This window comes from Pyrgilauda ruficollis, unplaced genomic scaffold (genome assembly GCF_017590135.1).
Source record: "Pyrgilauda ruficollis isolate IOZ18807 unplaced genomic scaffold, ASM1759013v1 scaffold6, whole genome shotgun sequence".
Taxonomy (NCBI): Eukaryota; Metazoa; Chordata; class Aves; order Passeriformes; family Passeridae; genus Pyrgilauda; species Pyrgilauda ruficollis.
In genome coordinates, this window is record NW_024527710.1 from 14,349,875 (window position 1) to 14,376,206 (window position 26,332).

The 26,332-nt window shown below is 42.9% G+C and overlaps 1 protein-coding gene across 1 annotated transcript in view; it reads right to left on the reverse strand.

Moving 5' to 3' along the window:
* The window catches only part of LRP8 (LDL receptor related protein 8), a 170,669-nt gene extending 164,922 nt beyond the window's left edge, over positions 1-5,747 (reverse strand). The window contains exons 1-2 of the mRNA XM_041483481.1: positions 5,676-5,747; positions 4,691-4,810 (exon numbers count right to left, since the gene is read on the reverse strand). Coding sequence (XP_041339415.1) covers positions 4,691-4,810; positions 5,676-5,745 — 190 coding nt within the window. The 5' untranslated portion in view covers positions 5,746-5,747. The remainder of the gene's footprint in view (positions 1-4,690; positions 4,811-5,675) is intronic.
* Between the last annotated feature and the right edge of the window lie 20,585 nt (positions 5,748-26,332).

Here is a 26,332-nt window from a genome sequence, read left to right on the forward strand (position 1 = left end):
AGAGGATCCAGAATTTAGTTTTCAAATGGGCTTTTTGCTATGTTTTTACTCCCAAATTCCAGCTCTAGTGAAACCTACACTGAAAAGCATAGAGACCATGAGGCTGCCTTCCTGGGCTTCTACACAGGCAGCAGGAATCAAACTCTGCAGACTCTCTGTACAAAGCCAGTGGAAGCCAGAGCAGGAGTCCTCCTTCCTCCCAGTTGCAGAGGAAATGTGTCTCAGCTACACAGCCACCTCCTGTGGCCACAAGGCAGGCAAGGGCTGAGGTAGAGGAGGTTTGCTGATGCCACATTTACCCTGCATTCTGGACACATGGGAACAGTTTTTGAAACAGTAACTCCCTTCAGACTGCATCTCACACCTGAGGCAGCCTCAACCCTGTCTATAAAAAATCCCCATGAGCAGTCCTCACCAGCAAGCAACAGCACAGAAAGGATACCAGTGCAAAGGTGGAAAATGGAGCTTTAAACAAGAAACAGTAATTCTGCATTTGGCTGTGTCCCCCTGCAGGCAGGTATTACAAAGCTGAAATGATCCTGCAGCTTGTGTTTAATTTTAGGAAACTGGTTAACCTACTGATTGCTTTTTGCAACTATACTCTCTGCCATATTTAGTGTTTATTCAACAGTGAAACATTTAAGCAGAGATCCTCCAGTCTCCTTCACCCACACTCAGGTGTGAGTTAAGATAATGTGAACCATACTTACATCATAAAAATAAAATCAAACAACTATCAAAGTAAGAGCTCCTATTTTGCGTCAAATACATTGCGTCTAGCAGCTGTTTGCAAGGTCTTCCTCGTTTTCTGCTGGCTACAACATCAAGCAGGAATAAACTTGTAAAGCTGGGGGAAAAGCCTCCAAGAGCCACTCCCCCTTCAGAACAGCGCTCCAGGATTTTCCATTCTGGGTGATGTGTCACACAGCAGCAGCACTCTGGACACACAGCACACACATCCCTAGTCTGACCTGGCTTTGCAGCTTCCACCTTTCCTGAGGGAGACATAGAAAAAAAGTCAGTATCCCACATTTTGAGTACCTCAGCAAAGAATGCTTTTGCTAAAACACTGTGCCTCAGAAAATGGACATTTTTCCCACTATAAAAGTAGCTTTGATATTTTATAAAGTTGCTGCTGTACCATTACAAAAAATGTCTCAATGACTGTGCATCTGCAAGCATTGTCTGAAATAGCTTGTAAGAGTCTTTCCACTGTTTCCGAAGAGGAAAACTTATTGCAGGGAAGGACTAAAATGCATCTACAGAAATCACGTTCAGAACTGCCCTGGGGCCCTGTCCTCATCATAAGGACCACGTTTAGTGCAGATTGTGGCACTGCAAGCTCTAAGTTGTGACTGGGATTTTGTTTTTCCAGACCTACACAGACTGGACTGAGCCCAAGCAAATCCTTTTGCATAGAGCAGAACAAATAGTTTTAGGACAGGTTTAAACTCTGCAATAGGTACCTAAGATTTCTAATTGCAGAGTTTACAACTTGATTTCCCCAGCAATCCAAACAATGTAACTTCCACTGTTTTTCTCTCTGGAGTTTAGTTCCTCTTCCAAAGATACATTTTAAGGAACATATCTACTCCCTTTTTATCTTCCTTTCCTCAAAATGGTATAACTTTCTGAAAACATGACAGCAAAACGGCATCTTCATATTTAGGCAATCTGTTTACTGTTTTATTTTTATATATTTCTACAATGCACACAAATTAGTTTCTCCTCCTCTCTTGTTAACACTTCACAAGTCATGTGCGTACACACAAACGAGCACCATCTCCTCCCTTCCCGGCAGCCTCCTTGGCTACCGTTCTTTTGCTAGCCCAGAAACCCTGTCCTGGATAAACATAACACACCTTAAAAACTAGTGCTGCCTTCAGGTCCAGTGTTTGCTGTATTTACTCACACATCAGTCCTATGGTAGATAAGTTGAACTACCAGCCACGACAGAAAAGGATTACTCAATTGAAAGCAAATGCCAAGGATGCAATACAGTTTGATTACTGAAACATTCTCCTTAGAATCCAAAACATGATGCCAGCAAATCATGGGGACACGGAGGATGGGGAGAAACAGGGACAGACACAAGACACAACACAAAGGGGACAAAAAAAAACCCAAAAATTCAGTCTTGTGCAATGACAATTTCTAGTAGGAAACTCATAGAGTCCTGCAAAAAAAAAAAAAATCAACTCTTTCCAACTATTTAAGATACTCTTGCTTACAAAATTTTCCAGTGTATTAAGACTGTCTAGCACAAGGAATTGGTTTCACAAACCAATTCTTCACACCATAAAGACCATCCTATCGCTTTAAAAAGGGAGAATATCCACAAGCAGCAATGAGCTATTACAAATACATTATCAGCTCTGGGAAAAAGAATCATCAAGTAATTACAGAGGTTATCAGGGTCCTTATCAGTACTCACTGCCAGCAGGCTACCTGCATATTCATTTCCCTCTCCATCACCACTCTGGCATGCCGTTTTCCAAAATAGTTTCTTCTATTGCATATGTTCATAAAATAATTTAAAAATAAATATCTGTTTATTACAGCAGTGATAACAGAGGCAGTATCTAGAATTGAAAACAGGGAATATATTTTTTCACCCAGTGAGCAGAACTCCAAACATTCCACATGCTGAAAAGCAGTATGCATTTTCAAAATAAAACAGTGTTCAGAACAATGCAAGTGAGAAAAATGTGCATGAAAAATGCAATTTTTGTCTTTCAGCCTGCTTGAAGAAGCAACTGCAAAGTCTCTCTATATATGAACCAAATTAACAGTCCATGAGCAATTTCTGTAGTCTGATTCCCCATCAATAATAAATGCCAAATTCAGATTAAAGCGAAGAACATATTTTTACCACCCCCAAACGCAGCAACTATAAAAGCCTTCTGCAATAAGCATTCTAACACAGCACAATCCACGCTGAGCTGATGTTCAACAGCATGTTGTTCTACACTCTCCTGACACAATGCTCAGAGGGTTGATCATATGGAAAAGGAGAAAATAAAAAAAGAACCCAGATACTGAACCCCTCATTCATGCAGGGCAAGAGCTCAGGACACAAACCTACTCTCCATTTTGAATCCAGGGTCCAGAATTCGTTCAAGATGCTCCTCCAGCCACGATCCCAACCTCCAAAAAGCAGCTCCAAAAGCACTGCCCACAGGTCACCTGCAGCTCACCAAGCCTTTGTACCACAGTGCACAGAGGTTTTAAATAGAAGGCTTCAAGAACACCATTATATACCTGCTCAGAGACTCCCAGTGCTTCACAGATTACTGTCTCTCTTGGGAAACACAGACACTTTTGAGAAAACTTTCCCAGTTATGGCTACACAAGAGTCCATGGTAGTTTTCAGTCACCCCCAGCTTCCCCAAGTCTTTTGCAATTTGAAACATTCCACACTAAGTCGCCTCTAAATAAAGTGTCGTTGTAATTCCTGTAAAAGCCATTTCTATATCAAAATGAACGCTGCTAACTCCCCAGATCATAAAAAAATCATACATAAAGCAAATCAAGTCCTCTGAATAAAGACAGCAACCAGAAAGAAATGTTATGGGGTGTTCACACGAATGTCTTGTTATAATTTAAGAGTTTGAGAATCCCTGCTCTCCTTAAACTAATCTAGTTAGACTTCAGTCCAAATATCACCTGACACTTGAAGATGTTAACAGGGAAATCACATATGGAAAAACACATAACCAGTGACCTTTCTTTTCGTGATGTATTCACTGGGTCTATGAGCTTTGAAGAGTTCACTCACTGAATGCACATTCAGTGCCTGTGATTCTACGGAGATAATTCAAGAGATGTGGTACTTGCTACAATATTTGCAATTTTAAACCCCAAATTAAAGACACTTCTCTTCAAGATTTAGGCTCTGTAATTTCTTTTACAGATGCTTCTTAGACTCCAGGGCTGAGATAAATTCTCCCAGGCTATCAGAAGCTGTAAACAAAATAACAGCCAAGTTATAACAGCACAACCCTACAAAGTACCCAGAGTTTATGAGTTTCCACGGATACGCACTAGGGCCACACCACAGGAGAAGGAACGAGTGCCATTTTCTCAGGACTGGAAGTATAGATCTTGCTCTCTCTTCCCTTACACTATGAAGGAATTAGTGTTACATGGCTGACACTGCCAAGCCAAGCAGTGCTACTTGTTTATCTGCTTTGTCACGCTGACTGCAAACATTTAAACACAAGATTCACACCCACTCCACATCTTGTAGGATGGTTATGAGTAAGCAACATTTCACATGAGCACCTGTCACTCGCCCTGAGCACGGGCTCTTCCGGGGTTTAACATCTCACCCAACTGCCCCGAGGACACGAACTGCGCTGTTCCTCTTAGGCGCTCCGAGCAGAGACGTTGCTGGAGGCGAGGGGACCGGCAGAGGGAGAGCGGGGAGCTGCCAGGTGCCGGCTGCCGCCGGACTCGCGCTGCCGCGCGGCGCTCCGGGCATCCCGGCCGGGCCGGGCCGGGCGAGCCGGCAGCGAGGAGCCGCTGCCCCGCGGCGCCGCGTCACGGATCTGCTGCTCCCGGCAGCCAATCGGCGCCGCGGCCGGGGACGGCGCGACTTCATTCATTCATTCATAAAAAAGAGGCGCAGCGCAGCTGGGAAGCGCGCCCTTCCCGGCACCCCCGCCCCGTGCGGGGCACGGATACTCACGGCAATCTGCCTCGTCACTGTTATCCGAGCAGTCGTCGTCCTCGTCGCATTTCCAGATGGCGGGGATGCACCGCTCGTTCCGGCACTGGAACTGGTTCTCCTCGCACTCCTTGACGGCGCCTGCGAGACACGGGGCCGCGCCTGGGTCAGCGGAGCGCGCTCCCACGGCCGGGCGGCGGGGGCATCCCGGGGCCGCCTCGCCGCTCGGCTCGGCCGCGGACAATCCGGGCAAGGCATCGGGAGCTGCCGCCGGCCCGGTGGAGGCTGCGGCTGGGCTCGCCAGGGCACAGCGGCTCGGTGCGGGGCTGGGCTCGCCAGGGCACAGCGGCTCGGTGCGGGGCTGGGGGAGACGCGCCCCCGCGGGAGCACGGCGGCGATCCCGAAGCTGCTTTGTGCAGGGATAAAAGGGGCCATCCCCGTGCTTCCCCGCATTGTTTTAAAGGCGGAGGGAAAAGGAGCCTGGGAATAGGATATGGTTAAACCCGAAACACAACAGACAAAGAAAAATTATAAAGCGGAGTGATGCTAGGACCTCCTGCGCATCCGCCGGGGCAAAACGCACCGACACCTGGGGACGCGGGGCGGAAAAGGCACCGGCGCCGTCCCGGGAAAAGGGACCTGACCCAACTAAAGTTGAGGGCGGGGGGAGAACGGAGCAAATCTGCTTTACAGACTCGATGCCACGCTGCTCTGATGAGGCACAAATCCCCTCTGAAAGGGATTAAAGGTGGCAGCTCCTGTCACCAGCTCTCGGGCTGCATTCGCCCGCTTGAAGAGCGTGCCCGGCCCCCGCAGGTCGCAACCCCCGAGCGTGCCCAGCCCTCCGCAGGTCCCAAACCCCGCGCAGGGCACCGAGGCGAGGTAGCATCCGCGGCCGCACATCCCGGGGTGCCCGTGCCGGCAGGACGCTCACCCCCTCCCCGGCAGCGCTGAGGCCGGGAGACCCCGGCGCTGAGGGAGAGAGGCCGTACCGCGCCGGACCCACCTTTGCCGAGGTGCAGCTTGAGCAGCAGCAGCTGGAGGAGCAGCAGCCGGGCGAGCGCTGGCCGGCACATGGTGCTCGCTCCCTCCCTCCCTCCGCCGTGACGCGCCCCGCTGGGCGGGCCCCGCGCGGCTCGGCCCCGGAGAGCGCGGCCGCCGCCGGCAGCCCGCCTCCCGGAGGAGCGCCAGAGGGACACCTGGGGGACGCCTCCCCCGGCGGCCCGCGGGCACCGAAAGGAAGCCCCGCAAATTGCACGGCCCCGAGCTCCCAGGCCGGGCCCGTCACCCTGGAGCTCTCGCTGATAGGCGGGCCTGGGCCCTGCCTGGTCTGACCGGGTCAGGCCTTCAGGTCCTGAGCCTCCCTTGGTGGCCCTGTTACAATGGCAGCCTCATTCATTATCTTAATTTTAGTAAGCCAATTAAACGTGTGGTCTCCTCTAAATGGCCTCGAGTCACAAATTGTGTGCTCTCCTCATTACTTCAGATCTCCCACTGAGGGGTTTCATTATGACCATACTGATGTGGTCATCTCCATTTAATTGTATTAGAACTAGTGAAACAAGTACCAAGTATACTAAAGGTGGGCACCTCTCTTCGTAGGGACTGCTTACTCTTTCTACTGCCTAAGCACATGCGGTCTGATCAGTAATAACAATTGGTTTCCAAGCTATCAGGGGCCTTATTTATCACTCCATTTGCACGGTGCTGATGAAAAAGTAGTTCAGTCTTTAATTAACATTTCAGCCTTCTTCATAGTCAGGATTAACAGTATTCCAGTAATTGTATTATGAGAAGATACTTTTCAAGAGTAACTTGAATCTATCATCACAACAGAATTAACATGATTATACGTGGAGTGCCATTTAAAAAAAAAAAAATTAAATCGAGCACTAATTTTACATAAACCAATGTAACAAAGCTTTTCCATTTCAAAGCCTGAAATGCCATTGACTTAAGAACTGGGCTGCCATTTAAAAATGTACCCGTGTCTTTAACAAAAATTTTGCAAGTCATTAGTCAGCAGTGTCACTAATGCATTTGAATCATGTGAAGAGAAGAGCTAATCATTGAGCTATTTCACTAGCAGCTTACAGAGTATTAACAATTTATTCAAGCCTGTTTGAACAATTTTTAGCATGAGAAATGTAGTGCATATTTGTGTTGGCTGCATCAATGTGATAGATTACAATAATTGCTTAAAGCAGATGAGGTATTTATAATACATTAGGTCAAATTTCTCTTTTTTAAATGTGTCAAAACACAGATTAATAAAGCTACTGTAATTCATGGCCTCGTTCTTCTCTTTTGTAAGTTAGTTTATTAGTTTAAATTGGAAGTGGCTCCAAAGGCAATAATGAAGCTATCTGGTACAAAACAGGTGTGAGTGTGCACAGCATCAGTCACAGCAATGTTCTGCTGTGATTCCTGATGGAATTTTGTTTCATTTAAAAAATCAACCAAACAGGTGTTTTGGCCTGAATGCCTCTCATAGGAAACAACACTAATGAGATCTTTTTGAGTGACCTTCTCTGGTGACAGCTGAGCAGCAGCAATTTCAAGAGCCTTCACTGACCAGCCATTGTAGGGGCTACTGGTAGCCTAGTACCATCTTGTGGACATATGTGTCTCTGAGGAATTGCAGAGGCAAGAAGGAAACTGGAGGTGCTATGGGAGAAGTAGATTGGGCAAAGGAAGCCATTTGGTATGAAAGAGAAATTAAATATAATTTCATCCATGATGATCCAGTAGTTAAGAGTGTTAATGTACCTTTTAATTTACCTCTGTGGTTTATTGCTTCTAGTTGGTCACACACCACTGCACATTAAACAACAAATCACTGATCAGACACCCACTAACAACAAGGGGGTACATCAAAACAGTGAAATGTTCTTTCTAAAGAGCTCCATCAGCCAGCTCTCTGTTGTCATCCATACCATTCCTTTCATCTATTTTACAAATTATTTTTATAGCTCAATTTTTTTCTTAACATAGAATCCAGGCCTTGTTTCCATATTTACATTTTTCAGTCATAGGTCCCTTAGATCCATATATTTCTCATGCTAACTGCAGCTTATACATCAGAGAAGTCTCTTCAGTGTCAGGATGAATAACTGACTCCCTGCACCCTGGATTTTCTGCAGGCTTGTATTCATACACCAGGTGCTTTACTCCCCCAGGTGTGCAGTTACACACCCTCAGTTCACAGAGTGGGAACCGAATCATTCAGAAGCATGTGGAAAGTGATGCACCAAACTTATTTTAGTGGAAGTTTCTCTGGTGTGTCCAGCTTTTGCCCACTGTATGTACACTTCTCCTTGTTTTGCAGAACATCACTACGCAGGTTCAGACCAGGAGTCCATCTTGAGCAATGTGCTCCAGGCATTTGCACCTGGTGTGCAATGTGTGTGCAATGCCCAGGAGCATTTCAGCGTCCACGTGGCAGACAAGAGGCCACAGAGTTGCTGTGCAAGATGAGGTGACCCAATGCCATCCACCCTGACTTAGAGAAAGGCACCAGATTTTACCTAATTTAACACTGGGAGCCTGGGTGTGATGGTGCCAAGAGTCCCTGCTTTTTTACTCACACTCACAGTCAGCAATGTCAAGAAGCTGAGCTCTTCCCCTGCCCTGTGACCACTACTGGGGAGAAGCCCCAGTGAAGAGAGCTCTCAGGAATGGAACAATGACAGGTGCTTGATTAATTTATCAATAAAATCTTTGCTAAAAGTAAAAAAAAAAGTATAATGACAGACTGTGAAGGAAGAGAAACAACAGGAAAACTGTCTGTTTGCAAGGGCACTTTAATGACAGGTGATATTACTTTTCATTTGCAGAAATCCCTTTTTGCTTGTGTGAAAGCAAGTTAGGGCTCTTAATTCTTTAGTTTGAGGGGGTTTTCTTATTTTTTTTCCAATTCATATTTTTATTTGTATCTGACTAAATGGTGTCTCTTTGATCTCCTTTTTCTATGCTTTTATTTTTGGAACTTTCATTGTTTAAAAATGCTTTGTTCAATGTCTTCTATAATCTCCTTTGTTTCTTAAGGCTTAATTTTATTCTCTTTTAACTTCAACTTCTTTACAGAGAACTCCAATCCCCTAAGTCAGCTGTTTGCTGGTTTGCTTTTCATATTTCTTACTTAAATCCATGCTCTGTACTTCTTTGCCTGTTGGATGCATCTTCCCTTTTCACATTTTAGGAACTTTTCACAACTATCATGACTTTTCTTTTGCTTGTTTCATGTCTAAAAGGTCAGTTTAAGCACCTTAACATGCTCCAGGTCTTCTAATGATATCCCTATTTTTAGTTAGCTCATAGCCTAGTAAAGAAAGGAGGACACAATCAGGTTTAAATCAAACTACAAACCCCATCAGTTTGTCATCCAAGAATTGTCTTTCCTGCAAGCGAGAATCTCTCACTTTCACAGCCATAATTATTCTTTGTCCTAAAACCCACTGCTCCTTTATTCAAGCATATATAGCAGTATGATATAGCACTGCCACACTGCTGGCCAAATAGAATCTCAGGGGCACTTCTTGTCCTGCAGCATTTAGTGACCAAAGCTTCCACTGAAATGTAAAACAGGCAATAACCACATTTACACACAAACAGATGATGGTCCCTACCTCACACTCATGGATTCTTGTCTTCAGAGCAATTCCGAGTTACAAGCACTCCCTTAAATTTTACATATAACTGCAACCCTGCAACCCAAGTTAGTCCACTTTAAGTATCAGCTCATGGTTTTCCTGAGCAAACCAACTGCAGCATCACCCAGCAGCCTGCAGCACTACCCTGGCCATGTGAAAACAGCTGGGAAGAGCTCCCTGGATGGGCCTGGAGAACCCTGCCCCATCACACCACTTTTCCAGTATGGCATCAAATCCATCTCCTTCCACTTCATGCTCTCGTTCCTACCTCTCTATCGCAATTCTTTCAAGGGAGTATGGAGAAGGCAAGAGATGCTTTGAAGTCCATTGGGAAAGTTTTTATTCAGCTGGAGAGGAGTTAACACAGCCTTCTTTCCCATCCCAAGGTTGAACACCCTGCCACAGCAGTATCCCTAGACGATGGATCTCTGAGTGCAGCCAAACCTACCACCTCTGTAGGGACCTTTCCCATTAATTTTAATGAGTATAAGAACGAAGGTAGCAAGGAGGGAAAAAAAAGTGTGGATTAGGTATCTGGCAAGATCTTTTGCATGCCAGAGGAGCACTGCTACAGTGTGCTCTGCTCTTTGCTGTTGTGCAGTGACTAATCACTGTGAAAGCTGACAAAAATGCAGACTTGAGGCCACAGTTCGTAACAAGTACAGTGGGATTTTTTCAAGATGTCTGACTTCAAACTGCTCATCCTATTACTACTAACAAAGGAATCATGAATCGGAGCAAAACTGAAGTTGACAGTGTCTCGTGTAGCTCTACAGTGACCATACACCAGTGCTGTAAAGCAGATTAGTACCACGGGCTGCTGTTTGCTCCGTGGCTCCCAAAGGGCTTAGGCACAAACAGGGAAAAATTAGGAGCAGCACCAAGACTGGATTAGATTTTTTTTCCTGATAAAAAATCCTGCTAGCTAGATGCTTGCTCTGTATTTCTCCCACACCTTATGTGTTCCGGCTCCAGTGCTGCTAAGTGGTGTTTTGTGTGTGGATGGCTGAAGAGGAGACAAGGTCTGGTTCTGCGAGGTGCCAAATTCCCTCAGCTCCCAGCAACCCTCTGGAAAGCTCTAAGCATCTTGAAGGCTCACAGACAAATTATTTTAGCATTAATTACAACATCAATGAGAAAATAATACCCAAATGGGAATTTAGGATGATGACTGTGTGGAATGTTTCTCATTATTTTGGTATGGATTCTGTATGACAGCAGAACACTTTAAAACCCATCTTGCTTTCAAGCTCGTGCTGGATCTATTGCCTTCGTGCTAAAGCAGCGGGCACAGTCTGTCATCTAATTTGTGAATTCTCAGAGCTGCTTGACAAGGATGTCTTTCTTTATGAAGGAATATGAACCCAATACTTATTTCTCTTTTTAAAGTCAAAACTCATTAAAAGCAAATTTTTCAAGTTGGATTTGGAATGGTTTTTTTCTTGCTTTATCTTTCAATTCACTATCTTGTATTTAATAATCTTTTTAAGCTATCCCATTAAATATTGCTATCTCATCACTTTCAATTTTTGAATGATGAGAGAACGAATGGAGATTTGAGCATTACCAAAATATATGAGTTTGGTTAGAGGGAAATTATTTGTTTTTCAGAGTGGATAAAAATCAAATTAGCTTTTAAAATCCTCCCAAAAAGAGGAAGGGAGAAGGGGAAGAAAAGGGAAACACCAGAATATCTATTTTCAGGATAGAAAAATAATCCAATTATCAACTTGCAAATGTGGGCCCAGTTTCAAATATATCCTCACTTTCCATGGTGATTTGCTTAGTCAATGCTAATATTCTTCTGGCAGTCTCTATGTATAGCTTCACCAGAGACACTGGAATTGTGCAGTGCAGCCTTAGTCCCATATGTTTGAGAAGAGTCATCAGTGCAACTGAGTTGTGAAAAACTTGTTTCACTGAAACTGAGAAACCTTTTCTCACAAATGTCAGGACAGAGCTCAGGCCATGTGTAGAATCCATGCGTGTGTGAGTTACAGACGTAACTCCAGCACTCCCAGAGCCACAGCTCTTTTCAACAAAGTTTCAGAAAACATGTCTTTTCAGATTCCCTGCCTGTTACACCAAGTTGAAACAACAGCAGTTGATGGATCAGTGCCTGTGGCATTTTGTCATCTCACATAAAGCATCTAGTGATAGATGCACTTCAGAATAACATGTCCTAGAGATTAATTTCTAGAAGCATAAAACAGCTCTCCTCTTACCCTTTCCAGTACACCCTTCAAAATGTTGCCCCATCCCCAATTCTTTCCCCAAAGGCAAAGGTTTCTCTCAGATCCACAGATGTTAAGTTCTAACCAGATGGATCAAGATAGAAAGGCTAGAGGCATATCCATACTCGTAGTCTAAACTAACCTACCAATGCAGCTGGTCCTAGATTTGCTGCCACCTTGGGCTCCAACCCTGCCTTCTGTGTGGCTGTGGTGAAGCCCAGTAGTGATGCATTGGTAGGTCTGCTCAGCTCCTGTCAGACTCGCAGTTTGAACTTCCACAGCACTTCAAAGCACTGTGATTTTTCCTCGTGAGGCTCCTGCTCACATCACAGAATATCCTGAGCTGGAAGGGACCCACAAGGATCATTGAGTCCAGCTCTGAAGCGAATGGTCTATACAGAGATCGATCCCATGACCTTGGCATTATCAACACCCTGCTCTGACCAGCCAAGCTAATCTATTTTCTCTGAAAAACCTCTTGTACCTTTAACTTCCACTTTAAAAAGCTTAAACATGTCCAAACTAATCTCAGAACTCCTATTTTTTTTTTTTTTTAAGTAACTTCTCTGTTGCAATACAAGCTGTGACAGCAGTAGGATTGCTGGACACTTGTTGCCCACTAGTCATGAAAGGCTGGTTTTGGTACTTGCACAGGAGCCCACAATGCCCAGGAGAGCAGCACCAGGCCAACACAAAGCACTGGAGGAGAGCTCTAAAGGGCTGCAGCCAATGTTACAGCCCTGCACAGCTGCAAGTTCCTTTCCCCTGGAAATTATAAATCCCATGGCTAGACTGGGTTAAGGAAACTGATTTGGAGGACTAGGACTTAAATCATGGGCACACTCACCTGCTAAGGGCACAAGCCTCAAGGACTAACAGGGGCTCCCAAACACCACGAGAAGTTGGTGTAGTTTACTTGAAACTTGATTTGGAAAGTAGATAGTTTCTCTTACCATCACAAAGCAAGCACTGGAGAAATTCAGATATTCCTACCCAAATGTTTGGGATCTGTTTTAATTTAATACTAACCAACCATGTGGGCCCCAAAAACGTGGCATAGTGTTTTGTATCTCATAGTTCAGTGTAGAGTCACACCTGCTTTCAGTCCAAAAGTGAAACTTCTATTCAGCAAATTACCCAGCCACCACAAAGGCACAGAGGGAAGTAAAGACCACGTCCCTTTGTACAGGTTCACAAACTTATCTTTGCCTTGCCAAAACAAAATCAATAGAACAAAACACTAAGGTTTGGGCCTTTTATTAATCATCTGACACCCAAAGTCTATAAATTCATTTCCCCATTTCATTCCTTTATTTATCCTGCTGCTCTGAAAGTCTTGAAAGGACAATAAAAATTGGCCTGACTCCGGCTCTCCCAGTCAAATAAAGCTGGCATGGACATGGAGTTACACTTAGCCACCCACCCACACAATTTTAGCTTCCCAGCCATCAAAGCACAATCAAAACTGCATTTTCCTGACTGTCAGTTTCTCTATACATTTTTTAGAACACAGACATTATAGGTTTTACAGGGAGTCCCTTTGATTTGTGCCAGCCTTGCACATTCTCATTCTGCCCCTAATCTCTCCTTTGTGGCACGCGGGCTTGGAGCGGTGGGCATGGATCCCAGCGGACACTGATTATCATCCAAATTCCCTTTTGGAAATGATCCCATCTGGCAACTGCAGAACCCAAGGCTTCGACCCTCAGCCATTGTTCTTCTGCAAAATGAGCAGATTCAACTTTATTGCAGATTAAACATTTGCTGTATTTTATGTTTAAAGCTAATTCTAAGTTCTATGTCAAAACACAGGAGCTTTCTCTGCTGACCCTCCTGTACAGTTTTTTATTTTAGGGATGAATAAAAATTAAGCAGTCCAAGTAATTATTTTTTTTTTCAGGATACGTACAAAGAATTGTTCCCCAAGCTTAAATTTTGCATGTCAAGTTTCATCTGGGAGCAGATTCGTTTTTACAGCTCAGTTATCAGCTGTGCAAACAGGCTATTATTCATGTTCATCTAGGGTCTGACAGCATTATTGGCCTCTCAAAAATTTGCCAGGCCAGGAAAATTTATGCAGGAGAGAGGAAAGAAAAATGAGGCAGGGCTGAACAGTCTCATGGAAGACAATCAACAACCTTGTAGCTGTTAGCCACAAGCTGAGGGCAGTGCAGGAATCTCCTCTTGCACACTCCCCACAGCGAGCTGTGTGCAGGATCCTCAGGGAGCCCTGCCCTGTGACCCCTCTGTCCCCATCTGTGCCACACGTGCAGGATGCAGATGGCTGGGTGGCTCCATGATCCACTGCAGAGGTGACAGAGTTGGCTCATGTTGTGCCTGGCAACAACGGGGTGGGCAAATAACAGGGCACTGCACAAAACCCTATGAGAAGCCCTGTTCCCCATCAATTGAACTGAGCTTCTTCCCGTTCACCTGTTCAGCAGATCTGATGCATGGATGGTGATAGATCTCATTTCACAATTCAACTCCCCCCAGAATAGCCAAAGTGCACAAACCTAACCTTGAGAGAAAGTGACTATCATGTTTTATGGATAAACATAGGTCTTCTTAAAGAGGATAATCTGTAAAACTAGATAGTCCAAATTTTTTAAAAAATCATATATTATTGTGTCTTATATGCCTGTGTTATGATCTACTGGTTCTAACACATAACTTAGACTAGCAAATGAAATTTGAACCAATGGCATCAATCTTCTCTTGTACATATTCTTAAGCATTTAGTAGTCTAAGGTTACTTATCTTTCTGAAGAGTTAAAAAAAAAATTTAAAAACCATTAAAATATCTGGTAATATAAATTCTAAGACTAATTCCCTGAACAAACAGAAAGTCAGTAAAGTTAAGTTCTTTCTGGTTTTATCTGTAGTGAGGGGTGGTATTTTCCTGGATTTTATTACATCAGCATTTCAAAATATGAAAATTATTTCCAAATCAATCTTAAAAACCTGAAAGCATTGTGTAATGAGTGTGCAAATCAAAAGCAATCTTTTGACTTTTATGCAGCAACACTAGTGAGTATTTAATGATTTTTTTTAAGACACTGTCCTGATATCTTCACCATTAACATCTGAATGAGTTACAGTGCTGCTGTAGAGTTTGTCTTTCTAGGTATCTTAAGTGAATCTTTTGTCAGTCTCCTTATTAAAAATGCAGAAATGTAGTATCATCCCTTATCAAAAATTAAATCAGCATGGTTGGCACCCTTATAAAATTTTTAAATTGCCATTGTTTCATGTTAAGTTAAAGCCCCCTGGTTTGCTCTAGATATCTCTGGGAATTCATCCATCTCCAAAAGAAGCTGAAAGGGCAGGACAGTGTTCCTATGATTAAATGGAAGAGTGAACAATTGATATAGTACAACATAGTGGTTTGTGCTGTTTTTTTTTTAACCAAGTGCACAAGGATCAGATGTAAAAGATGAACTTAAGAATTTATTGTGAAATAAGCCATTCTGATTTGACTGATTCCTGCACAGTAGAATGGGTACTTGTCAGTGGATAAAAAGTAATGATTGCCCCTAAAAAAGGCTGAAAAGCAAAATTTAAGTGGAATGGTGGCCTTTCTTTAGCTATTGCTAAACGCAATAGGAGGGCAATAGGAGTTTATTGCTTAATGACCTTGAAGCTGTTCATGGCTTTTGTCAAATCCCAAATTCTCTGTCTTCTACCAAGTGGGAAATTAGACTAACCATCATCTTCTGGCGCCTTTCTGTGTCCTCAGCACTAATATTTATCTAGGCACCAGCAAACAATGTAAATTTTTTTCTGGAGCACATTTCATTATGCCAGCTCTTAAGTGAAGCAGACATCCCAAGCAAAAAATATAGTGTGGAAACCCATAATTTCAGATTAACAACATTCAAGTGTATAAAATAGCTGAATTAATGCTGTACAGGAAACACAGGAAAGCTCAACTTTTGTGACATTAACTTTGTCATTTTAACACTCCTTTGTTGCAGGTTTTCTAAATGGATATAGGCACACTGTATTCTTTATTAGCAGAAACCATGGCCCAGCTGTTACTCCTCAGACTCTCATTCAGGCAGCTGCTTTTGCCATTGTTGATCTCTAAGAAGAGGAGGAGAAGTGCCCAGCGTGACTTAAAGCACCCATGGTTGCAATGAAATCCTGCTCAGCTAGAGCAGACCATGCATGCAGAGTCAGGAGTTTCAGCAGTGATGCTCTGGAGTCTTTCTGGACACAATACATGTGAAATCCATGTCAGTCAACATCCACATGGCTTTCCATGGGAAAATCAAACACACAGAAGTAACACTCCAGCCAGGGCTGACAGCAGTACAGAATGGTTGAGTAAAAGAGGGTTTGAGTGACGTAAGGGGTTTCTTATGATGAGTTCTATGATTGATTTTTTACATGTTGGTAAATCAAATTGTTCTTCAGCATAAGTGAGTTTTTTCATCATACAGTTCCTCTCAATATCCAGCCACAGGGAAGTCTGGACTGCATAAATGGCAGATGTGTCTTGGTTATGCTGGCTGAGAGCTCATTTTAATGAGGGGGAGATGAAACTGAGGCAACAAACACCGAGACAAATCCTCGTTGTGGGAGATTATCTGAGAAGCTGGAAAACTGTTGCAGAAAAGGTCCAGCTGGGGGCACAGAGAACTCGGATCTGCTCTTATTGACCTCTGTGAGTCAGAAACAAGTATTTTGAGAAGTGCCCTATGCTTGTGGAGAATTTGTGTTACACACCCATCACCATCTTCTCAAACATTTTCATGGCAAAGTAGCACATTGGTAACCAAAAGAACAGTTCAGAAATGCCAGATAATTTCCTCTTTGCACATACATTGGAGGGCTCTTGTTGGGAAACACAACAGTAGCTTTGAGCTTGCTTCAAATAGCCCTTGTTGGGTGAGATCAAATTTCAAAACAGAAGGGGGAGGTGAAGAAACCCAAACCCATCAATATCACTTCCCTAAATGGCAAATGAGCCATTTAAACTAATCACACCAGCAAAGCTTAGACTTCAAAGCCTGGAGGATTGTCATCACATCACTAGCTACTCTTTCAGAAATACCTTTCATGTTATGTGAGAAAGAAAATGAATTCTGGATGCATCCTTCTGCAGTGCTCAGATACAGGCAGTTGTGCATATGAGCACAAGATAAAGGGATCTGGAGCACCAGGAAATCACACTTACATTAATGGAAACGTTCCTGTGCAGTGATGTGATATTCCTGCCTGGAAGCTGGCATGAAGCACAAAAAGGGAACACACAGCAGGGCACCTGGTTATACAGGTGGGTGTTGTTTCTTTAGAGAGAGCAGAGTGGGTGTTCAGAGAGCAACACTGAGCCAAAAGCTGCTCTGCCTGGACAGTGAAGGCAAGCAGGACTCGGGAGTGGGCACAGAGCCTGTCGTGGCCAGAAGGAATTTTGTCACATCTGCAGACAAGGGCAGTGAGGGAAAAGGAGCCTTGAAGAACTGCAGCACAAAGAGCAACATGCAGGTCTGAGCATCCCTACCTGCTGCTCATGCTCCTCCCAGGATGTGTGATTCCGTCCTGAGTTGACTACAACACTGCAGTGATTCCACTGCACAGCCAGACCCGTACTCAAAACTTGGTACAGACCAACACATCTGTACCCATATTACTGCATAGGCTTCCCTGGGACAGTATTTGGTGACCTATTGGTTTAGATCCAATGATTTTTTTTTTTTTTTCACACAAGGATTAGTTTCTCTGGGTATAGAATTAGTTAAAAATCAATTACATGGTGTGAAAGACAGAGGCACTCATTGATGCTTACTCATTCTCCTAATTGTATGGATTCAGTCATCTCTAGATTTCCTCATTTTCCACATATTGTATTTCTTACTAGCAGGTGTGAAAAATCACTTTTCCCCCAATAATATTGGTGCTTTCTTGCTGTAAAATATTGATTTTTTTTTTTCCCCACACATCCTCCACTCTGCACAGGTATTCCTTTTGCTACTCTTTTTTATTGTTTTGACCTGGCTGAATATAGTCATCATTAACACAGCCAGAGAACTGTGTGTTACAGTCATGGGAATGCAGAGCATTTAAAAGTTAAATTGCTGGATCAAATTAATTTAGATCTCTTGAAACAGCCAGTTACCCTGAGTAGGCAGCTGATTTAAGGACATGGATCCTGCACTGGGCCAAGCAAGAATCTACACACAATATCCTCCTTCCATCAGTGGTCAGCAGCAGGCATCTGGGGAAAGAGTAGAACCCACACAACCCACAGACTTCAGAGAAACCATACTTCTGGGAATTCCTGCCTGATAGATTGTTCCTGGACCATTATCATTACTACCACCAATGGGTTTAGTTTTAAGTAGAACTGTTAATTTACAAAGTGTTTGATAATAACAAGGCCTTGTATGGCAAGATTGGATGTTCCCACTGATACAAGAAAAGCACTCAAACTACACAAACTGTTTGGGTGCCACCTGGAATTAACATTATTTTTGGAAGACTGGATCAATGTGCATGAGGTTGTGAATATCCACCATCCCTACCCACACTGTCTTTGATTTATAAGGAAAAGATGTACAGTTTCCAGAGCTACCATGTAGCATTCATGAACACTACACATGTTTACAGAGAGATTTATCAAATCAAGGAAGATTTACTATTTTGTTGTCAAAAAAGTCCCCAGAAGTCACAGTGAAGGATGAAGTTGAGTGAATAAGGAGGCTTAGATCAAGAACTGAAACAGATGCTGCTGCTATGGACTACACAACCCATTTGACATGCTGTGCAGAAAGCATTGTGGCTGCTATGCAAAGCTTAGAGCTCAAGAGCAGGAAAATAAGGACACAACTAAAGCAGGATGGATTACTCAGACAGCAACTGAAAAGGGAAACATAACATTGTGGGTATTACTTTGGAGCCATTTCCTTTCAGATTGCAGTGTTGACATCTCAGAAATTCAGTGTAAAGTCATGCCACTGAAGCATATCTGACCTCCAAACAAGGGCCTGTTACAGAAACAATTTACTGGAGTTATTTCAATCCAAGATCACAGGGCTCTCATTGCACACATCAAGATTTAGCTGGGTTTGAAAGATACAACAGGGAGCAGGATCTCTTACCAATGACCACCTCAGCTCTCTGCCACACTGCATTTCCCAATATCAGAGCACATCAAACACCTTTCTTTGCTTCCAGGTACATTACTTCCAGATGTTCACATAACAAAGTGGATGTGCATCACCAGATCCACGTGCCAACACCACTCTCGGGAATGGAGGGCACAGGATTTGCAGTGAAAAGGGGAGGAATTGTTTTGTTTTGGACACTGCAGGCCCCAGGTGGGGTGTGGGCACCCCCCCTGTCCCTCTCCGGGTGTGGCAGGCCAGCCTTGCTGCAGCTCTGAAATGCTCCTCCTCTGCAAGATAGCTTGTGTTACCAATCCAATGGCTTCAGGTTACAAACAATGGTACATTCATGGACTTGTTTGAACCAAAGTAGAACACTGACTTACAAACAGAAGTTTGAATGACAAATTAAATCATTAAAAACAATATTTATGAAACTGAATGTACAGTTGTTCAGAAACTCAGATGGTCCCTATCAGTACATCTCTGATAATACTGCAGCAAGCTGTTCCAGATTAGATTTTCTTTCCCTGCTTTATCACCCTTTCTATTTAATATTGGCCTAGATCTCATTTATATGGAGTGGGCATGCCTAGAGACTTTACTGCATTAAATTAGAAACTGTATTTCCATATTATCTGTGACATTCACATGCACCTCTATTGATATTTTTCCTTGGTTAATTAAGCACTGACTTGAGTATTAGCTTACATCCTGGCCTTTCTCTCAGAGGTGATTGTGAGCTCTACATTCTCTCCAGGAGCAAATATACACCGGCTGTGATAATAAGTGTACAAATTGTCTTTGTTATACCTTTTGCAGAGCCTGTCTTCTGTCTTATTCCCACACCTATATTTAATATTTCCTCACCATTACATAATCTGCACCAAATATTTGGTCTCTGAGGAATCACAGAATATTGAGGTAGGAAGGAACCTCTGGAGGTATCTACTCCTATGCTTTGTTCAGGGCAGTCAGCTAGGACAGGTTGCCCTGGGCTGTGTCTAGTCAGGTTCTGAGAATCTCAAAGGATGGAGGCACCACAGCCTCGCTGGGTAACCTGTTCCAGTGTTAAACCAACTCATAGTGTAAAAGAAATTTACATATGGAATTTCCAGCATTTCAATTTGTGTTCATCATCTCTGTTCCTGTGACTGGGGTCCAGTGAGAAGAGTCTGATCCTGTCCTTCTTACACACCAAGCCACATTTGCATTCTGTCATAAAAAGCATCTTTAATGATGCAACTCACTCCTGGGTATCTGGGCACCTAACTTCAAACCTCTGAATATCACATGCACGTGTGTGCTTTAAAACACAAAGCCTGGTTGGGTACCAGGAAGCCAGGTAAAGTTTAGTATGTCAGTAGCCAGGGATCTGAGATTTCCTAGTGTTATACTACAGAGGAGAGGTGGAAATGCCTTTGTTTCATTAGTAAAATGACATGACACTGTTAATCACCAGAAAGTATTTTCCACAGAAGTAGGAAAAATATTCTAGTGCCTTTTAAGAGGGAATCAACCCAGAAACATTGAGGGAAGAGCCACTATGCATAAAATAATATGGTGTTTTCCTGAAGAGCTGAAGAAACTGATGCTGATCACCATTTCCCTGGTGCCAGCTGGCATCAGATGTTAACTACAGCCAGAGGCAGCAGTTGCAGCTCTAACAGCTCCTGAGGGGATGTGAGAACACAGCTGCCCCTCACACTTGCAGCTAAGATCCCTGGAATCAGACTCATCTCACCTGTCACAGTGCTTTAGAGGGCATTAAAACAATTATGGAACTGGAGGAGAACACCTACAGAAACTTGGATGAGTCACCTTTCCTGCAGCAGTGTCGAGCTGTGCATGGATACAAGACAATGCTGCTCAGCTCTAGGTGTCTTTCCCAGTTCTCTGAAATGATGTAAGCAGTGACTTGGGCAGACAGGAATGCTTGAGCTGTGTATGAACAGGTCTGTGAGGGGAAGCTATGTGCACTGCCTCACTGATCCCATGTGCTCAGGAAAGTGGAATTTGGGAGTCCCTGTCTTTTCTTCCAGATGGACTAAAAAGAGCATGGCTGACCCACCCACCATTTAGTATCACAGCTTGCTCTTAAGAATTCATATAAACAGGCATAAAGTGTTATTAATAATGTTTTTCTAACATAATAATGAGCAAAATCTGATGCTTTATAGCATTAATGCTTTATGATTTCCCTGGCACTAAATGAGGTCATTACTGTGCTGCTGAACTGATCTCTGTTAGACCCCAAAAGGGATTTGTGTTGAGATGTCAGCAGTGAAATGACCATGCAAGTGGCCTGGCTGTACAAGTTTTGTTTTTTTCACACAAGTCAATGAAGCATAGAGTGACTGTCACTGCCCTTTGTCTGAAAACAGCAGCAAGAGAGCAGAAGACATGTGCAGCCTCACAAGGCATTAATCAGTTGCTTGCACCATTTAATTACTATCTATTATTTTATGGTTTTGACAAAGTATTCAATGGAATTAAAGCCTCTTCACTTTCAGCCATTGTTATCCAATTTGGCTTTAGTGAAATTGCATAAACAAGTACAAAATCTCAACATATTTCAGCACGATTTATGGCTCCAGGGATGTAACTTCCAGGAACAATTTGATAGAAAACAAACATGATTATTAATAGAAGTGATAAAGGAGTAGGATGATAAAGCAATGTGACTATCGCACAAATACCTAATGAAGTAAAAAAAATATCCATTCTTTTCACCCAGCTACATAGATTTCCAAGAGATTTAAAATATATTTTAGCTTCCTCTGTGAATAACGAGTTTACATGCATGTTCTCCTCAAGAGGACAGAATGGGGCTTCAAAAAACATTGTTCACGTTTTTCCCAGACTTGTACAAAAAGTAATAGAGGTTATACAGGAGGTTGTAAATTTACAGTGATGCTGTAAGCAAAGGAAAGGAGATAGAAAGATGAAACTACTATATAACATATTAAGGAGTAATAATACAAAAGTAGCTCAGATTAGAGCACCCACTGCTTCTACCGTCACAGCTACTGATAAACTGAAAAATTAAGTTGTTCTGAAGGAGGAAAAGCATGAGACTGTATGACTGGCAAGCTCTTAACAGGGATTATAAATATACATCTCTCCCTGATGAGATATTCAGCAGTGAACGTGCTTGAAGATACAACTTTAATGGGTCTGAACTGGACACAAACCATATTAATAATGCCAGTAAAACACACAAAGCAGACTTCAAGATAATGTTTATCTGTCCTACAAAAAGTGATATGGAAAAACTGCTCAGCACATGAGGTTGTAGATTTTAAAACTGGATGAAGTATGCACCATCATCAATCATGCACAAAATTGCTGCAGTCTATTTTTTATGAATTTGTAGAAAGACATCTCAGAAAAGCTGATGTACTACAAATGACTACATCTGTCAATTCAGTAAATTGGAAATTTATGCCTCCTCCTCCCTCTCCTCCCCATCACTTCCCAAGCAAATGGGAGAACTCACTCTCCCATTGAGAACCACCCTCCTTGTGCTAGTGCAGCTACAGGGGCCACGAGCAGCCTGAAGTTTGCAAGTGGCACATACAGGAATGTAGCCAGAGAATTGTTCTCTGCTGTGGCCTGACCAGTAAAACCTGAGGGAGTCATCAGTGAGCAACAAAGGGTGGCTTCAGCATGGGAGGCACAGAAGGCTGCATAAGTATCACCAGAGAAAGCTGCAAAGATTTAAGGCCCTTGATAATTCAAAAAAGTTCAGAATTCTTGGAAGAAAGATCCTTTGGGCATGAAAGGCATTTTCATTAGAACTGAGCACTACTATGAGTCCATTGCATTTAGCCACCTATGGCTTGAATAAAAGGGTCTTCTTCTTCTTCTTTTCTTCTTCTTTTCTTCTTCTTCTTCTTCTTCTTCTTCTTCTTCTTCTTCTTCTTCTTCTTCTTCTTCTTCTTCCTTTTTTCTTCTTCCTTTTCCTTTTCTCCTTTTTTCTCTTCTTGGCGTGGCACATGCATTTTCTAGTTTTATTCAAATATCCTTAAAACAACCATTCTTTTAAATGTAATAATTTTAATTACAGCTTTGTGCTTCTGTTTAAAAGTCATCAAGATGTACAATAGTCACAGCAGTAATTTTTAAGAAATTTTAATCAGAAATAAATCAGTTATGCTCTTCTGGCTTCAGCTATTCACTGAGAAGTGACACATTCCCTCCTCAGTTTTTTGCTGTCACTCACCACAATGGAGTGCACTACATGAATTCTGTCTCAGTGCTGCACAGCTCTCTGCTGGTCTCCTCATATCTAGAGGTAGAGCAGGTGGGATTTTCAGTAGGTCCAGCTCTTGGGATGGACACTGGCTGTGGCTTTCAACAGACAGCTCCTGTTTGCCAGTGTCCGTGCTTGGATATCCTTGGAAGCTTTTCAGGATTCCAGCAGAAGCACTTGTTAGCCAGGCCCACTGATATGGCATATGAATTGATGCTTCAATAGGGCATCAGGCCAAGGAATTCAAGATGCTTTTCCTTTTACACCAGTCTAGAAAGTTTATATTTCCTCAGTTCAAGCCATAAGACAGCCCTAACAGAAGGTAGGAGACAATACCAGCATCCTCTATGTCAATTTTCCATTTGGAATCTGTTCAGAGGCAGAATTTTTAATTTTCTTTTTCCTTTTGTCTTTTTTCCTTTAAAGGCCTTTATTTGCCATCTTTTCATCTACTTCTTTTCTCTTTGGTTCCCAGTACTTTGGTCTAATACAGCAGGATATTAGTCTCCCAGAGAAAATGCTGCTAATTAGTTTATTTATGTATTCATCACAAGCTTAATCTTGTAGGGTACAATGCAGCTATCAGGGCATTTGGAAGAAATTCTGCTCACCTCCATTTCTGCAACATGTTTGTACCAATCTGTCTTGTGTTTTCTTAAAGATTTATAAAAATAAAGTATGAAGACAGACTTTTCTCCTCCTGTGGTTTGTCTACAGACCAGATTTTTTCACCCTTCCTCACACTGAATGGTCACTTATGACATGTATTCTTTAATTGATTTCAGTGGGATTTCTCATGTAGCATGCATGGTAAAATCTGGCTTCATAAGCATAAATAAATGCCCTTCTCCCCCAAGCTAGGAAGGGCTTCAAAAGAAAGACTCTCTATGCTCAGAAAAAGACCCTTATTAATTCCAGAAAATTAATACAGCAGCACTAGCAGGACCCCAGGTTCTGACGTACAGAACCAAGAGGTCAGTTCTATTTTCAGTATAAGAACTAGAAGGATTTAATGCCACTATTTCATCTCATTCAGTGGCCTGACACCCTCACTTAGCCCAATTCCCCTTTATGATATGATCCATTTTGCTTAAATGGTTGTGCCACTCCCTTCTGTTTTCATTAAAGGTTTAAATCCCTCTTCAATCCTATGGACATCCAAGCCTTTTAAAAGCAAAAGATTGCTTTAAAATGTCATTGATGTTTATCCTACCCTCAAACTAACCAGAAATATGGTAGGACTCACATTATAGTCCCACTGTCAGTAGATAGCTTTTGTAATTCAATAATAATATAGGTCACTGTTTGCTACACAGATTCCTAAAAATATGTATATCTTCAAATAGAATCCAGCCCAAAGAACCACAGGAAACCTCAAAAAACAAACAAAACAAATTCCTGATGTTTTTTTGGCTTCTGTTCCACTACTAAAAGTAGCCTGGGGTGATGAGAGCAGCTGGCCCCATGGCCATCTTTCACCACAGATTGGGCATTTCAGCCCCCTTTAGACCAAAGTTCAGACTGAAATTTATTTCCAGTGGCTTTGCCCAAAAGCAGGTCTTCAGGCAAGCAAGGGTGCAGTTCTAACACCTCCAGTAGGAAGGGAAAGGCTTTTCTGCCCTATCAACCCAGTTACTTTCACCAATGTCCAATTCTGTTCATCAGTTCCACAAAAGATGTAAATCAGGCTGAGATGGGGCTGAGGAGACAAGGAAAAATATCAATGGTTGAACCAGCAGGGTGACATTCTTTTCTCCCTGCTTTTTCATGCTCCAGAATCCATATCTTTGAGCAAGAGGAATGAAGATGCCCAGTTCATAGGGCGCATGGAAGTGCAGCATTGCTTAGAGGTCAAACTGCTACTGCTGTTTTCTTGGAAAGTACTTGAGTCATCAAATACATATAGATAGGTACTGCTGCAAGCTGAGTGCCTCTCAATCCCAAGGCTAGAGATAAGCACTTTTGTATTGATTGCAAACCAGTATATTCTGAGATTTCAATTCTGAAGGAGTTTTATTCCAAGAAAAACTAAAATACAAGAAATTCCCTCCATCAAAATGAAGAAGGAGGGAGCTGTTAATGACAGCTGAATTGCACCCAGCATTGGTTAGGTCATGCCCACACCACTGCCACACTGCATGGGTGCAGCCCAGCACCAAGGGCAGCTGCAGTGGGGCCAGAGCACTTCTGCAGCTGCACCAAGGCCTGGCAGGCAAGAGCCAGGCAGGGGGGGCTGCCTCTGGCTCCTGAGCAGCTGAGCAGCCCAGGGGCCTGTGCACGCCGGCGTCTTCCTGGGACTCGGGTCAGGAGTTGGAGGCACGCAGGGAGTCCCAGGAAAAGCAGCTCCAGGTGCACTGGCACTCAGCTGTGCTGTGCCCTCCTAAGCAAAGAGCTGCCTGGAGGCAGCATCAGCTGAAATGCCAGTCTGGATTATCCTCTGCTCTTGGACTCACCAGACAGGAGAAAGAAAATAGTACTGAGCTTGCTGTGGAATATCTGGATCCAGGAATATCTGGTTCCTGCTAAATCACAAACATCTTGTGGAAACACACATAAATGACAGGGAAATGACAATTCACTGTCAGTTAAGTTTCTGTATCTCCACAGAAAAGCGCCACGAGAGAAGGCAGAAAGCAGCAACCTAAACAAGAAGAGAAATTATTCCAGGAGGTCAGCAGAGCTCTGTGTGCACCAGCCCCGGGCCATGGCAGGCTGAGAGCACGTGCTGGCACAGGCACTTCTGAGACACTTTACAGCATATTGAGGCTTCCCAACAATGCAAAAATACTCTGTAAATTGTTTCCAGTCATTCTGCCTTCCCATTCTCAACTGAAAGAGAGGATTTGGCTTCAAAAATGTCAGTTGCATGAAATGGCTGTGATAAATACCAGGGTAACAAGTTTTTTTTAAAAACCTGTGAAGTAGATGGAGAATTTTAATGTAAATGTTGTAACATATTTAAAGAATTAGAAATTAATTAGCTCAAGGTAATGTCAGTCAAGATTTTGCAGAAAAAACATTAATTTTTAGAATAGCTGTAGTCATGTTAGAATAAACATTTAAGAAAATAAAAATAGAAGACTAATTTATTACACCTGAAAAATTTGTAAAGGATGGTCACTCAGTGCTTTCCTAAGCCATATGACTTTGTAAACCTGCATTTCATCCACTCAAATTAATCTCACAATGTATTTGGAAGACTTTTGGAGGGATTTTTGGGCCCATTCTGAATGAGCCAGAAGCTGACAAATTCAACCAAAATGGAAAATAAAATTGCTACAGACACATTTCAATAACTTTGACCAAGGTTAACTCCTTTCTTCTTTCCAGTAATATTTTATGTCTCTGCCATTACCCTATACCAAAAAAGAGAAGGGCCAATATGCAGCAAGTAGATAAACCTTGAAAAAAAA